The sequence below is a fragment of the Aulonocara stuartgranti genome, assembly GCF_965226115.1.
Source record: "Aulonocara stuartgranti genome assembly, chromosome: 20".
Lineage (NCBI taxonomy): Eukaryota > Metazoa > Chordata > Actinopteri > Cichliformes > Cichlidae > Aulonocara > Aulonocara stuartgranti.
In genome coordinates, this window is record NC_138956.1 from 23,175,682 (window position 1) to 23,188,921 (window position 13,240).

Here is a 13,240-nt window from a genome sequence, read left to right on the forward strand (position 1 = left end):
CAAACAAATAAATAAACAAATAAACTGTGGACATTACCCTTTTAAACCTTTCTGAAACAAGACAGGTAAAAACCAGTGTATAAAAGTTTACATAGGTATAAATAGCTCTAACACTTTACTCCAGCCTGGCGTCCACACATGTGGACATCACATTTTGGGTTATTTAGACCAAAATACTAAATCTTGATCAACAAGTGCCTGATATACAGTTATGAGGACATTATACTGCAACTGTTCTATCGAAATTTCAAATTAATGTCCTCATATGTGGCTCTCATTTTTCTCAGAAACAAAAATTAGGTAAAAAAAACAAAACCTGGTAATTCTTTCTTTTTACATTCATCGGGTTCCAATCGGCCCAAATATCAAAGAGAAATTAAAAATACATGCCATGGAAGATTTCGGGTCTTAGGGGGTTAAAATGACCAGACCCCTCCGGCCTGTTTTCCAGGCCACTAAATTAAACCCAGTCAATTACCAATTGAACAGAATAAAAACCTACGAGGTCCACTAATAGTCCAAAAGTCCAAATCTTTAATAGAAAAGACAGGCAGAACTCAAACAAACAATAATCCAAACGAGGAGCATATATACACACTGGAAAGTAAATAATTATAAGTTATTAAATCAGACTAATTAAATACAGTAAAACTAATAAGGGAAGACGAACACACGGGAAATAAAAATAACAGTGTAAACATACCAAAACTCAAAATAAAACAGGAAAGCTACTACAAACCGAGTGTGACACAATTACATTCATATTGAAACATATGTGATAATTTTCTTTCTTTGTAGCATTTTTAAGATATGTGTTAGAACAGTCATTATGCTGTTTGGATTAGGAACCAATCATTTTTGCCAAATAGTTAACACAAACTTAGAACAACAATGAACAATTTTCAAGATTCTGATTTACAGAACAAACAAAAGTCACAAAAGGTTTCATTATTTAAGAGACAAGATCAAGTTTTTCACACAGGAATGAAATGACAGAATCCAGTGCAGCGGGGCCAAAGGTGTGTGTCAGCAAACTGAAGGTTGAGGAATCAGTCAGCTCATGTTTAAGATTGTGTTGGATTTTGAGAAGAGTCTGTCTGTTATTAGAAAGTAAGATTAACAATGTTACACCAATAACCCAAATACGGGGAAATGACAAATAATACCAAAAAAGATACAACTTTCATATTGTTTTACTAACTTACTTTGTCATATCAGCACTTGAATGGTCGATGCCTTTACAGACCATGTCTGTTGTGACATCGCAGGCCAATCTTCCGGCAAACCCGAGGGCTAGCTCCCCAGCCTCCTCTTCACTCAGAACACTAAACACTGTTACTTTAGTTTTGGCCTTCTTAGGCCTGTCAAGAATCATTGCGGGCAGTTTGGCTTTACGGCCCTAAAAAAGAAAAAGTGCAAACACCAAAAGAGCAGAGAGAGACACACACACGCGCACAAAGTTAAATGCTTTTGTTTACATGGTGTAATTGTGTATATGTTGCAGCAAATGCACAATTTCCAGCCACATTGTCACTTCATTGATACGAGTAACCCGGATTTATTTCAGGTGACATCAAAATCACGAAATGTATACCTACCCCAATCAAACCTCTGAAAACATGAACTGACATGTTCTCTGCATTGATTCTGCGCTTGATCTCGTCTTCTGTTATTGTGTAGGTTTTCTTTTTTGAGCTTGGTACAGATAAGCGACCATGCACTCTGTAAACTGTACTAGTTCCTTCTGAATCAGTTTGGAATTCTGTATCTGCATCGATCCTGTCAACATCATCAGCAGCAGCATTATCTGTACTCAGACTTGTGCCGTATACTTCTGCTTCTTTTTCGTTGTCTTCAGTCTGTGTACCTTCATCTCTTTCAGTCTGTGTACCTTCATCTCTGACTGTCAGTCTTCCTATCTCACTGTTACTTGTCGATTTGCTGCAGATGTTCTCTCCCTTAGGAACTTTTCCTTTGTCATTCGCTGCCTGATGCTTTCCCTGATGACATTCTTCACTGGCTACTTCTATTGCTCCTCCTGTATAGCCACCCACTATGCTGCACAACTCCTTTCCCTCTGCTGTGCTGCACTGTGCTGTTACATAAAGAAGAATGATATAAACAGCACTATATCAATTTAATTGTGAAGAGAAATCCCCACAATACGACACAGTTATGTCTAAAATAGTTTTGTGTAAAAACTGGATCTTGAAACGTCCACTTTAATTACACAGTCCGGGTGTGCAAAGGCAAAATTACGAAATTTTTTTCACTTTAAACATTTTTGGACATTGTTTAGTTATATTGTGACTTACTCTCACAGAAGATACAGATGCCACAAACAGACTTTGAACAACGCATGTGCTTGTATGCACCACATTTCTGGCACTGCACCTGTGAATTAAAAAAAAAAGAAGAAGAAGAAATAAACAAACAAAAAGCAAATGAACAAAGTCCATTAAATAAACAATCTATATGGCTAAGGACATGTCATAGTGTACCCGGTCTTTGGCTGCAATCACACACCAGCACTGACTGCACTTCCTAGTTCGATCTGCAAAATATAATTTGTTTAAGTACAAGTTACATTTTCCAATGTTAGAGAAAAAGAAGGCAGCTAATTTTATCTTTACCTATTGAGGAAAATAAGTAGTGGCAAAGTCGGGACCTGAGCTTTGTGATTTCAGTGTTGTACTCCTCCACTTGTGTTTTACCGTCAATGAGAGATTGGGCAAACTAATAATTGACGAAGAAGAAAAAAAAAAAAAGAAAGAACAAAAAGAATTAGATTAACAAAGAAATGTTTGTTTGTTTTTAACCCCCCCCGAGAAAAAAAAACAAAAACAGAGCAACCAAAGCGAAGCATTACTGCTGAAATGGTTCAATCTACAAAAAAAATTGAGATTTTACCATCCTGCCTCTAAGGCTTTAAAAACTGAATAGGCAAAAATGTAAACATTACTTATATAGGTTAAAGCTATAGTTTTCAGTACCATTATGACATGCACTCCACATGAGTTCCCATCCTGTTGATGTGGGTGGCTCACATGTGACAAGGTCCACTCTCCAGCGCAGCCTCTTGCTGAAGCAAATGAGCTGAGAGATCGCAGTTATTACAAATAAAAAGCATATAGAGAAATCAATAACCACGTTCGGTAATGATTTCAATTAAATTAAATATGTTATGTTAAATATGTTAATTAATTACCTCCAGTTTTTCAACACCGCACTTTTTCTGACCTCCGACTCGCCAAATGAATTCATATAGACTATGGTCCTCTTGGGTATGTCACAAAACTGTTTTGTAAAAAGATGGATATGGTAGGCTTGGGCCTTGAGCTTTCCTAATGAGGGACACTGAAAAGTATCATGCACTAGAGAGAGTGCAAAATCTGTGCAACTTACAAACAAGGTCCAGTGGCTGCCGTTTTCCAGACAGGCTCCAATCAATTTCTCATACATCTGAAAGATGTTTTTCTGGAAATAAAAATAATGTGACAAGTATGTTTTTCTGTCAAGAATGACACTGCAAAACTGCAAAAGCTTGTCAGGTGAGACTTGTAATTAATTCTGCAGATACACAAACATATAGAAAGTGTCATTTTTGGTTTACATTAATTAATTTCTATAGTGTGTACAAAACAAATCAAGACCACAGACTCAACACGCACCACTCAATTTTTGGTGTTCTTTATCAGTTGGCCAAGACAGAAATGTTTTAATCTGTGTGCATTGCTTTTGAACAAGTCTTTACACAGAAAAGGTTTCAGAAAGGTATTTTTCAGGTTCTTCTGACAAGGCTTCAATTTTGGAAAATGCTGTTTGTTTATAGTGGCAACTTATAAACCCTTTGTGATAAGAACATAGTTACCACAGTCCAAGTCATACCTTCAAAAAGTATGCACTTTGTGCTCTTGTGGACCCATCCAAAATTTTTCCAGTGATTTGGCTTGGTATTGGATAAATGTGAGGGAAATTCTATAAAAATAACATAAATACATGTTTTCAAATACATTACAAAAAACGTAAACATGCTATGTCATTATGATCAAACAAGCTTTTCAACATACCTCACACTGCAAATAGATTAGGCCATCTATTACCTTATAAAACAAATAAATAAATACATATAAATAAAAACAGAACTAAGGAATACGATTCATTAAGTAAATTGTACAATAAAGTGTATTTAAAGCAGAATTTAACATTAGTTTTATGACAACATAAAAGGATTTTTATGTCAAGAGGTACTTCATCTGAAATGTTAGTCTGGTCAAACAGGGATTTCAAACTTGAAATACCAATAGAGTTTGGTCCAGCTACTCCCACAAGGTAATCTGTGAGAAAGCATATGCTGTAGTCAACAGATATCATTTTCTTTTTGCATGCTGCAACCATCATCCATTTCAGTCTTCTAGGAGCTTTGTCTGGTTGTAGTTCTTTTTTCTCCTCCTCTCCCCTCATCTATTAATTAAATTGTTTTCTGACCTTCCTAACTGTTTCCGACCTGTCTTCCCAATGTGATGTTTAAGCAATATATGTATGGTCAGAAGGGGGTGAAATTTTCATTGCAGTTGTACGTGTAACATTGCATGTGATAATAAAAGGCTTGATTGGTTGATTATTCAACATGAGTTGACATTTACCTGACATTGTGAAGGAGTCACAGTTTCTGTAAGGGTGTAAGAACATAACATGTGGATTTGTTACACTTCTTTTTCACAAGTTAATAACAATCAATAATTTTCATTCCATTATTTACAAGCTATCACACGATGTCCCTGGGTCAACATTTACACGATGTCCCTGGGTCAACAATTACACGATGTCCCAGGGACAACATTTACACGATGTCCCAGGGACAACATTTACGCGATGTCCCAGGGACAACATTTACGCGATGTCCCAGGGACAACATTTACGCGATGTCCCTGGGACAACATTTACGCGATGTCCCAGGGACAACATTTACGCGATGTCCCAGGGACAACATTTACGCGATGTCCCAGGGACAACATTTACGCGATGTACCAGGACAAATTTGTAAATTTCTGGATTACTGTTAATCTCCATAGAATCAAGAACTCATGTCCAGTTTCACAGCTATGGACCAGTTAATTATGTTTCCAGGTGATAGTTTGAGTCATAGATTCAGCACACAACCATAAGTCTAGGCCTTTTAGTCCAGATTCTCTTCACTTATGTTTGTAAAATGATCAGGGAAGCTACTGCAATTTTGCCTGACCCAACCCCCGGGCCACGAAACACCCAAAAAGTTGGGGAACGCTGGTCTAGAGAACACTGGTTAGCTAATGCTGTTGTCAAGTAGCCTATCGCTAGCAAACAAACAGCAAGCCAAGTGAGGAACATATGTATAATGCTTACCGTTTATTAAAGGAAAGTATCCTAAATTGACTTCAAATTCGGCGGACAGGCGGCGGTTTTTCGCTTCTTCACTTGTATTTCGAAATAATCGAAGGCGGGTATTTCGAAGTCGCAAAGGAATGACGTCACAAGAAGGTGATTGGTCACTTGCAATGTTGAACCTGGAACAACATTAATTATGATGATGTGGGAACAATGCTGACACGAGGAAATCAGATCGTCCCCAGTTAAGCATTGTTTAAACACCACAGCCTACCTATCGTTGCTGACTGCGCCTATCTCTTTATGACCACAGTGAACCCATCTTCTGATGACAGCTTTCAGCAGGATAACAGGCCATTTCTTAAACTGTTTTTTGTTTTTTTTTAACATAACAGTACATTCACCACACTAATGGCCTCCACAATCACCAGATAACAACCCAGTACAGCACCTCAGGGATGTGGTGGAACAAGAGATTCATATCAAGTTACCTAACTGGTGATCTTGCACTGACAACATTTTTAACTATTTAAAGACTAAAATTAAAATACACAAAATCATTAGTTCTAGGAGCCATGTATAAGTTACATCAACGTAAAAAGATATGTAATAAAAAATCGAAGACAATTCTAATATTGTATTATTTTTAAAATCAAGCTTTCTTAAACACTAAATATGTTTTTATTATAGTTTGTTAGAAACAAACCTACATTTAGGGTATGTAATGAAAGTAAACTAGGTTTGAAAGATTAATCCCATACAAGGTTAAATACAGAAATTATAACCTGATAAAGTTCCAAAGGCTTTTTTAACTGAGAGCATGATTTGAGAGGAAAGTGCATGTTTGAAAAGCAAGTTGAAAACATCTCATTCATGATCATAGCACATGTTTGCATGTTCCCTATCTTCCCCTAGATGAGTAGACCAATCTTGATACAGCTTTGCACAAAGACTGAGTAAGACACTGTGATTGCTCTCATATATATGGCTTATACAAAAATTCTAAACAAATCCCACAATGGTACTGTACCATCCTGGCACTGTTAATTACCAACTGTGGAGCCAAGGTCATGCTGGCGATGGGCAAAAGGTGGATATGACTCCAGGGAGGCTATGCTTTCAGCCACACAGCCAGATCTAGATTTCCACCCAGCTGAGCACCTATGGGAGATTTCAGAGTGAGGTGTTAGCTTTTCACGGCCATCATCAAAACACCTTTTGAGTTAATGGTGCTCCATGGTGCTTGGTTTTTTCCCATTACTTAAACTATTTGTACCTCGCAGGATAACTACAGACATAACTGCTTTTCCAGCAGCACAGTCCCAGTGCTTGTGATACTGTTGAACAATTTCTACATGTGAAGTAGAACGCATTTGGACATATTTGAGAACCGATTATTACAGGGTATTATGAGCAGAAACCGGAGAATTCGTGAGTAGCCAATCATTGGTGAATTTCTTGTGGTAGCCCTTCCCATGATCGGTGACGTCAATGGTTCCACTTTTTCAATAAAACACGTTTATTTTACCTGCTTTCTTTTCCCAGCTGTGATTTATATGCAACACTTTATAAACAGAATGTTGGAATGTAATGTATTTGATATAATGTTGCAACCAGTATCCAGTTTTCTAGACTGTGTTATCAACTTCTGATCATTCCTTGAAAAGGTCGATGGCTTCAAAACCTGCTTTACTCGTTTGACTGCCGTACTCGGTGTTCACCGTTTAAAAAAAACAAAAACTCATTATGTATTATTTATCTTTTAGTCTTTTTTAAGTAAAATAATACAAACTTCTTAACAAAATTGTGTGTTGCTGTTCTTTTGCAGTTTTGGGGGCTTTTTTGTGGAAATACTTAGAACTGGTTGTGGGTTTGACACTGCCACCGGGTTGGTAAAAAAAAGACAAAAAAAGAAGAAAACTTCATACTAAAACTATGCATGTCCTTTTACATGTTTTAATTCTATATTTTATATTGTATTTATTTTCTGACTGTTTTATTTTCACTTGAGCACATATTAACACAGATTATATGTGCTCAAGTGTTTTAGATTATAAGTAAAATTGTCGGGATATTAGGTCCGTAGGTGTTTGGACAGTTTTTCTTTTTAAATATTTATTCATTTAAACCACTTAAATTAAACCTGAAAGTGAGCTACATCTTGCTTGATTTAAAAACTGTGGTGGCAAAATAAAAATAAATCATTAAAAACAAAACAAAAAAACCGTCAGAGTAAAATACTTATGGATCTATCTGTATTTATATTTTTGCGTGCATTTGAGTTGCTAGTTGCAGTTACATACTACAAGGATCCTGCAGCTTCATAAGCCTTGATAAACCGTTTGAGGTGTTTGGACCGCAGTCAGGTTGTAGTGACTTGCCATAGTAGTCGCCCTCTCTCGCATCACTCGCAGCTGTGGCTGAAAGCTCTAGAAACGTCTAGTGCGCTCGGAGTGCGTCAGCACTGCTATTCCGTTCCTGGGATACGCAATAAAATCCGGAGTAGAGTCCAGGGGCTAGAGGCGTTTGCTTTGGCCGTGTGTTGGGCGGCATTCCTTCTTGTTTTACAGGCGCCACCGATCTTTTTCACGAGGCTGTTTTATCTGTGATAAAGAAATTCACTTCACACCAAGACATGTAAGTTGTGGGGAGCGTACGTAAAGGCGCAGTGGAGGGAAAGTACGATAGTACAGGCTGAATGATTAGCTAGCTTTAGCAGCTTGAAACATGCTGTTGGAAAGGCGGGAGGGTGGCATGGCCTCAATGAAGTAGGGACTCAGCGTGACTCGCTGCCTTACAAACTGGGTAAAACCTCACAGTGTATCGGCAAGGCTAATATAGCAGACCGCTTTATCCTTCATTGGCGAAAGAGTCGGTTTATTTTAGCTGTAGCATGGGTCAGGTGTACCGCATGGCACGACTAGCGTAGCGGCACCGCTGTTAGCTTGGCTACAGGAGGCTTCATTAAGACTTCTGGAAGGCTAAGATCAGATTAGCATCGGATCTGCGGCAAGATTTCCGATTTGTAAAGAAAATCAGACTCCATCAGTGGTTTTGTTTGGGCTGTAACGATGTTTAAAGCTAGCTACCCCACACTGCATTGAGGGTTTGTAAGAGGATTTATCTAATGAGACAGTCACCACAATGCTAAGAGAGCAGTAAACATACCTGTAGCTTCATGCAAAGACCATTTAATTAATGGATGCAGGTCAGCCAGGCTCATGCATGTGTTCTGTAAAATTACTTGAGGTGGAAGTGTGTGGTAATGAAGCCAAATATACCCATCATTTAATTTGTATCCATTGGTGTTTTTTTAAAAAAAAAAAGAAAAGTACATGGCTTTTCTGTTCATCCCTCATGTTCAAAGTTAGAGATGAGCTTTTCAGAACTTGTCATGCTACTAGACCACATTAAGTAAAATTAGCAATACTGGCTCACATTATACCCTAAAGACTTAAAAGTTAAAAGGAAAATTTGAGAAGGGGGCCCCTCCATCCACAACAGCTTGTAAATGTGTCTTGTCACAGTTTAGTATCCACAGATGTCTCACTTTTGATACTGGAGCAGTGTGTGTAACTCGATGCTCTTTACAGCAACCTCACACAAAGGAGGTTTGATAACAGGCTGTCTTGTCTCTTCACCAGCACTCGGATTATTTATTGTTTGTTTGTTTTTGTTTTTTTTCATTGAAGTTGTTTTTGAAGGCTTGAAAAGCTGAACTTTTAAAGGATAAAAGTGAGTTGCATGCTTTTTCTTCTTTTCTCATGCCCTTCATTTTCTTAAAGGCATCCAGCGACTGCCAAGTGGTACGACAGGAGGGACTCTGTTTTTATAGAGTTCTGTGTAGCAGACAGCAAAGATGTTAAGATCAATTTTGATAAAACAAAGTGTGGTTTCAGGTGAGTTTTCCTAATTCTGGCTACATTTATCTGTGCATTTCTTGTTGGACCTTCTCTTATATGGTATATTTATAGTGAGTATGTGTCTTTGTTCCCTGCAGCTGTCTTGGAGGAACTGACAATGTGAAGCACGAGAATGAAATAAACCTTTTCGATGCCATTGATGAAAATGTAAGTTGTACTGACCGCTTTCAAAAATGCTATAAAACATTTATTCACTGCACACAATGCAGGAGTGACCGCATTTGTTTCTGTGCTCTGTTTAAACCTCGACCCAGGAATCCAAACACAAACGCACAGACCGCTCAGTGTTGTGCTATCTACGAAAAGCGCAGCCAGGGAAGGCGTGGCCGAGGCTAACGAAAGAGAAGGCGAAGGTCTGCCACACGTGAGGACATCTGAAAAATATTCAGATTTAAGCAACGACAGCAATTTAAAAAAAAAAATTGTTGACTTTGTTTCCACAGCTGAGTTGGCTCAGTGTCGACTTTAACAATTGGAAAGACTGGGAGGACGACTCAGATGAGGAGATGGGCAACTTCGATCAATTCTCAGATGTAAGCGCTTTGATAAAATCATACTTCATATTTGAAAAGTACTTAATTAAAAAACACTTTTCACGTAATGAGGCTAATACAAAGCTTTAATACAGACAGTTTCAAATTGAACCAGCAAAAGAAACAACTTTGAAGGCAGATATAGGGTACCTGACTGTAAAAATACTTTTTTCCCCTGCTTTTTATTTTTTTAGTCTAAATAAACTCAGCTAAAGCCAACAAATGCCAGAGACATAGAAAGTAGCCCTCTCTTTTCTCTTCCAGACATGTCATCCTCCTAAAAACAGTAGGTTTAGGCAGACTTCTTGCAGACTCTAGTCTCGACTCTTCCAGGTGAAAATTCCTGTACTTTAACCTACTTCCCCACATGACCTTCTTCAACATACTTTATACTAGGGCTGTTCGATATAACGATATCTATCGGATGACGATATAAAAACGTCTGTCGTTTCATTTTACGCTATCGTTTGTTTCGTGTTACGGCAATGTTTCTTTCACCGTTTTGATGGTCACTGTAGTGGCTATATTAATTTCTTACAGTTCTCTTTCTCTTATTTTTAATATAACCACACTATGGACGGACAAGCGCCTGTTTTTATGCGTTGTCGTTAGCAACAACGACAGTAAAACCATTGTGTCCACTTGTTTATTTTCCACATAAACCTTTCACAATAAACCTCAAGATCCTATTGAGACTTTTCAAAATAAATTGAATCACGTGAAAGAGCAGATTATTTACGGATGAGAAGTAAAAAAAGAGCCGCCAGGTGCTAAAAAATAAACCTTAGACTCAAACGTTAGAACAGGCTTTTCCCTGCAGCACGCCGTGTAATAAATACTCACAAAGAAAACGGCAGCCGTTACAACTTATGTCTAAAAATGTATCGTTTCATGCATCGGTTAAAACACTCGACTCCAAGTACACGACGCCCAGCTGGAAACACTTCACGCATGTCGAGCTGCCCGAGATTCACAGAATTTACAGAAAATGTTACATTTTTGTGATTTATATCGTTATCGGACGATAGATGTCTTATATCGGGATATGAGATTTTGGCCATATCGCACAGCCCTACTTTATACTACTTATCAGATCTGCATAGGTTGAAGTCTCCCATCATCTGCACATTTTTCTGAATCTAAAAACGTGACACCTATGTGCAATTGGTTGAAAGGTTATTTTATTACTAGTGTGTCTAATAACAACAGAAATCTGTTGACTACCCGTGTCTGTAAATGATAAACTAAACAAGTTGTTTCTGCTCTGCTATTGCCAACGTTAAAGTGGAACCATTGTGTTTATGTTCGGCCATATGTACTGTTACAATGGTGGATGCTGGTAAATGGTCATATTAAACAAAGTTTCAAATAATGAGCTCAGCAGATTTTCAGGTTGCTCCTGTTTGTTAAACATCAAAGCTTCAAACTGCTCTAAATACTCAGTTTTAGTTGTTTTTAACTAGTCTTGAATCTTGATGAATTCACTGAGAGGTTAAGTCTAAATAAATATAGGGCGTCCACCCAGGAAGCGATTTGCTCATAATGTATCAGTCTGTCACTGTTGGTTGCTAGTGGACATTCCAGGCTCCAGTTGCCTAGGTAACCCTGTAAAGTATTTACAAACCTGTCATACATTAATCAGCAGTATCCCCAGCTCTCATTGGTACTCGCTTCAGTCGCGCACCTAGAAGTTGGGAAAAGTAACCCTGGACTCACCCACTTCCCATTGTTTTTGTTGTGTTTTTTAATATGAATGATCATTTTGAATATAAATTGTGCAAAAGTACTCTGGTAGAGTCCAAGACAATATAGAACCATGTATATTTTCATATAAAGGGCTGGAATAAGTGTAATCGATCTGCTTTTAAAAAAACAAAAACAAAACAGTTTTGACTGATTAATGCATGCCTCAAATCTAATCTCATGAGGAAGAAGGGGAAAAAAATCAATCTGTCTTCGACTCGTTGGCATTTAAATGATGTGGCTTTAATTGCTAATCTTATATTGCAGATGATGAACAACATGGGAGGAGAGGATGACCTACCTGATCTAGACGGTGCAGATGATGTAAGACCTCCTCTTCAGTCATCTCTTTGATTGATCTTATATTTATAGATAAGGGAGATTTTAATTGGTGACACTAGAGGTTGTGGACGTAACCTAAGATCGATTTCACAGGTCTCTCTTATTTTTTTTCTTTCAGGATGAATCTGCAGATAGTGACGATGAGAGTAAGTATTTGAGCTTCTGTAGCATCTACACTTATAGCTGTATTTATTTATTTATTTATTTATTTTCAATCAACTTTTAATGTCTCCTTTTCACTTTGCTTTCAGAAATGCCAGATTTGGAGTAGAAGACCATAAAACTCTGGAGAGAAAACAGAAGAACAGAACAGAGAAGACTATTAACAAATGTATATCTTGAAACTGAAGGCAGTGACAAACAACTGTACATAATGAGTCAGTAGCCATATTTAAATCCATAGCCTCAGCTCCAAACCTTTGACCAATCAGTTCACTGAAGGTTGATATGCATGGTATTGTACAGAGCAGCTATCTCCACTTCCATTTGCTGTACTGCACCTTTTGGATATCTTGTTTTACTGTTAAATATTACAACTAAGCACACCTTATTTGTTGGAGGGAAAAAAACTGTATAGTTGTCCTCAACTGAGCAATGTGTGTTAAAGAGATTGACAGTCTGTCTTCAAATGAATTGGTTCAAAGCTGATTAGGCACAACCATTCCTAATGTTGTGGTTTTTAAGGTAGTCGACCAGTGTAGTTTCTCATGATTTTTTGTTTTTTCTAAGAAAATAATTAGGCAAATTTACCAATTGGGTTCTTCTTCAAGCATCTCTCATGTGCGGTGAATTAGAGATCCAAGAAGACTGTTTCAGTAGCTTAACCTTCCAACTTACATGTTTCCCTTTACTTCTTGTTTAATGCTCGTTAAAAAAAAAAAAGAAGAAGAAGAAAGAAAATTGGAATTTTCTGAACTCATTCCAGGCATATTTGCATCTTCCCAGTGATCACCTACTGTACTTTGTTAATCTGAATGAATTCAACATATGGACTATGTCTTTATACCACCGAACGTGCACACTTGTGTCAGACTGCACAAGTGAGCTGACATATTTTGCAGCTGGTAAAGAGGCTTGAAAAACGCAGCTTGATTGAACGATACGGCGACATGTAATGACCAAATTATACTTGCACTGTCAATAAACTGTAAAGGGAGACCAGTAATGTTGAATTAGAGTGGGGATTCTTTTTTTTATTGTCTACATCTTTCTAATAAACTGTTGAAGAATCATTTTTAAATGCTTTTTGTTTTCTTAGATATGAGGTGTCAGGGTTAATGAGTTAGCCTGCCAATATCACTGGCGTTTTGGGACGACTTCTAATCATTGGAA

The 13,240-nt window shown here is 37.6% G+C and overlaps 2 protein-coding genes across 2 annotated transcripts; one reads left to right on the top strand and one right to left on the bottom strand.

The window, feature by feature from the left end:
* Positions 1-511: 511 nt before the first annotated feature.
* LOC309697106 (uncharacterized protein) lies at positions 512-5,547 on the bottom strand. Its single transcript, XM_082518761.1, has 12 exons — positions 5,386-5,547; positions 4,647-4,672; positions 4,071-4,103; positions 3,889-3,978; positions 3,209-3,477; positions 2,994-3,096; positions 2,634-2,736; positions 2,502-2,554; positions 2,316-2,394; positions 1,599-2,095; positions 1,206-1,399; positions 512-1,097 (listed from the first exon to the last, which is right to left on the bottom strand). The coding sequence occupies exons 5-12, from the start codon at positions 3,460-3,462 to the stop codon at positions 953-955; spliced, it is 1,428 nt and encodes a 475-aa protein (XP_082374887.1). The 5' UTR covers positions 3,463-3,477; positions 3,889-3,978; positions 4,071-4,103; positions 4,647-4,672; positions 5,386-5,547; the 3' UTR covers positions 512-952.
* A 2,212-nt stretch (positions 5,548-7,759) lies between these two features.
* LOC309697107 (prostaglandin E synthase 3-like) lies at positions 7,760-12,793 on the top strand. The gene is made up of 8 exons (XM_082518762.1): positions 7,760-8,004; positions 9,153-9,266; positions 9,368-9,437; positions 9,545-9,643; positions 9,734-9,823; positions 11,834-11,890; positions 12,027-12,054; positions 12,160-12,793. Coding segments are annotated over exons 1-8 (480 nt in total). The 5' UTR covers positions 7,760-8,002; the 3' UTR covers positions 12,180-12,793.
* The last annotated feature ends 447 nt before the right edge of the window (positions 12,794-13,240 follow it).

Excerpts from the sequence above, each read along its gene's own strand:
- LOC309697106 (XM_082518761.1), bottom strand. The coding sequence starts at position 3,462 with ATGTATGAGAAATTGATTGGAGCCTGTCTGGAAAACGGCAGCCACTGG. Across the intron at positions 2,555-2,633 it reads CTACTTATTTTCCTCAATAG|ATCGAACTAGGAAGTGCAGT; the intron begins GTAAAGATAAAA and ends TATATTTTGCAG. Across the intron at positions 2,096-2,315 it reads CATCTGTATCTTCTGTGAGA|CACAGTGCAGCACAGCAGAG; the intron begins GTAAGTCACAAT and ends TTTATGTAACAG.
- LOC309697107 (XM_082518762.1), top strand. Across the intron at positions 9,267-9,367 it reads AAAACAAAGTGTGGTTTCAG|CTGTCTTGGAGGAACTGACA; the intron begins GTGAGTTTTCCT and ends TGTTCCCTGCAG. Across the intron at positions 9,824-11,833 it reads ACTTCGATCAATTCTCAGAT|ATGATGAACAACATGGGAGG; the intron begins GTAAGCGCTTTG and ends CTTATATTGCAG.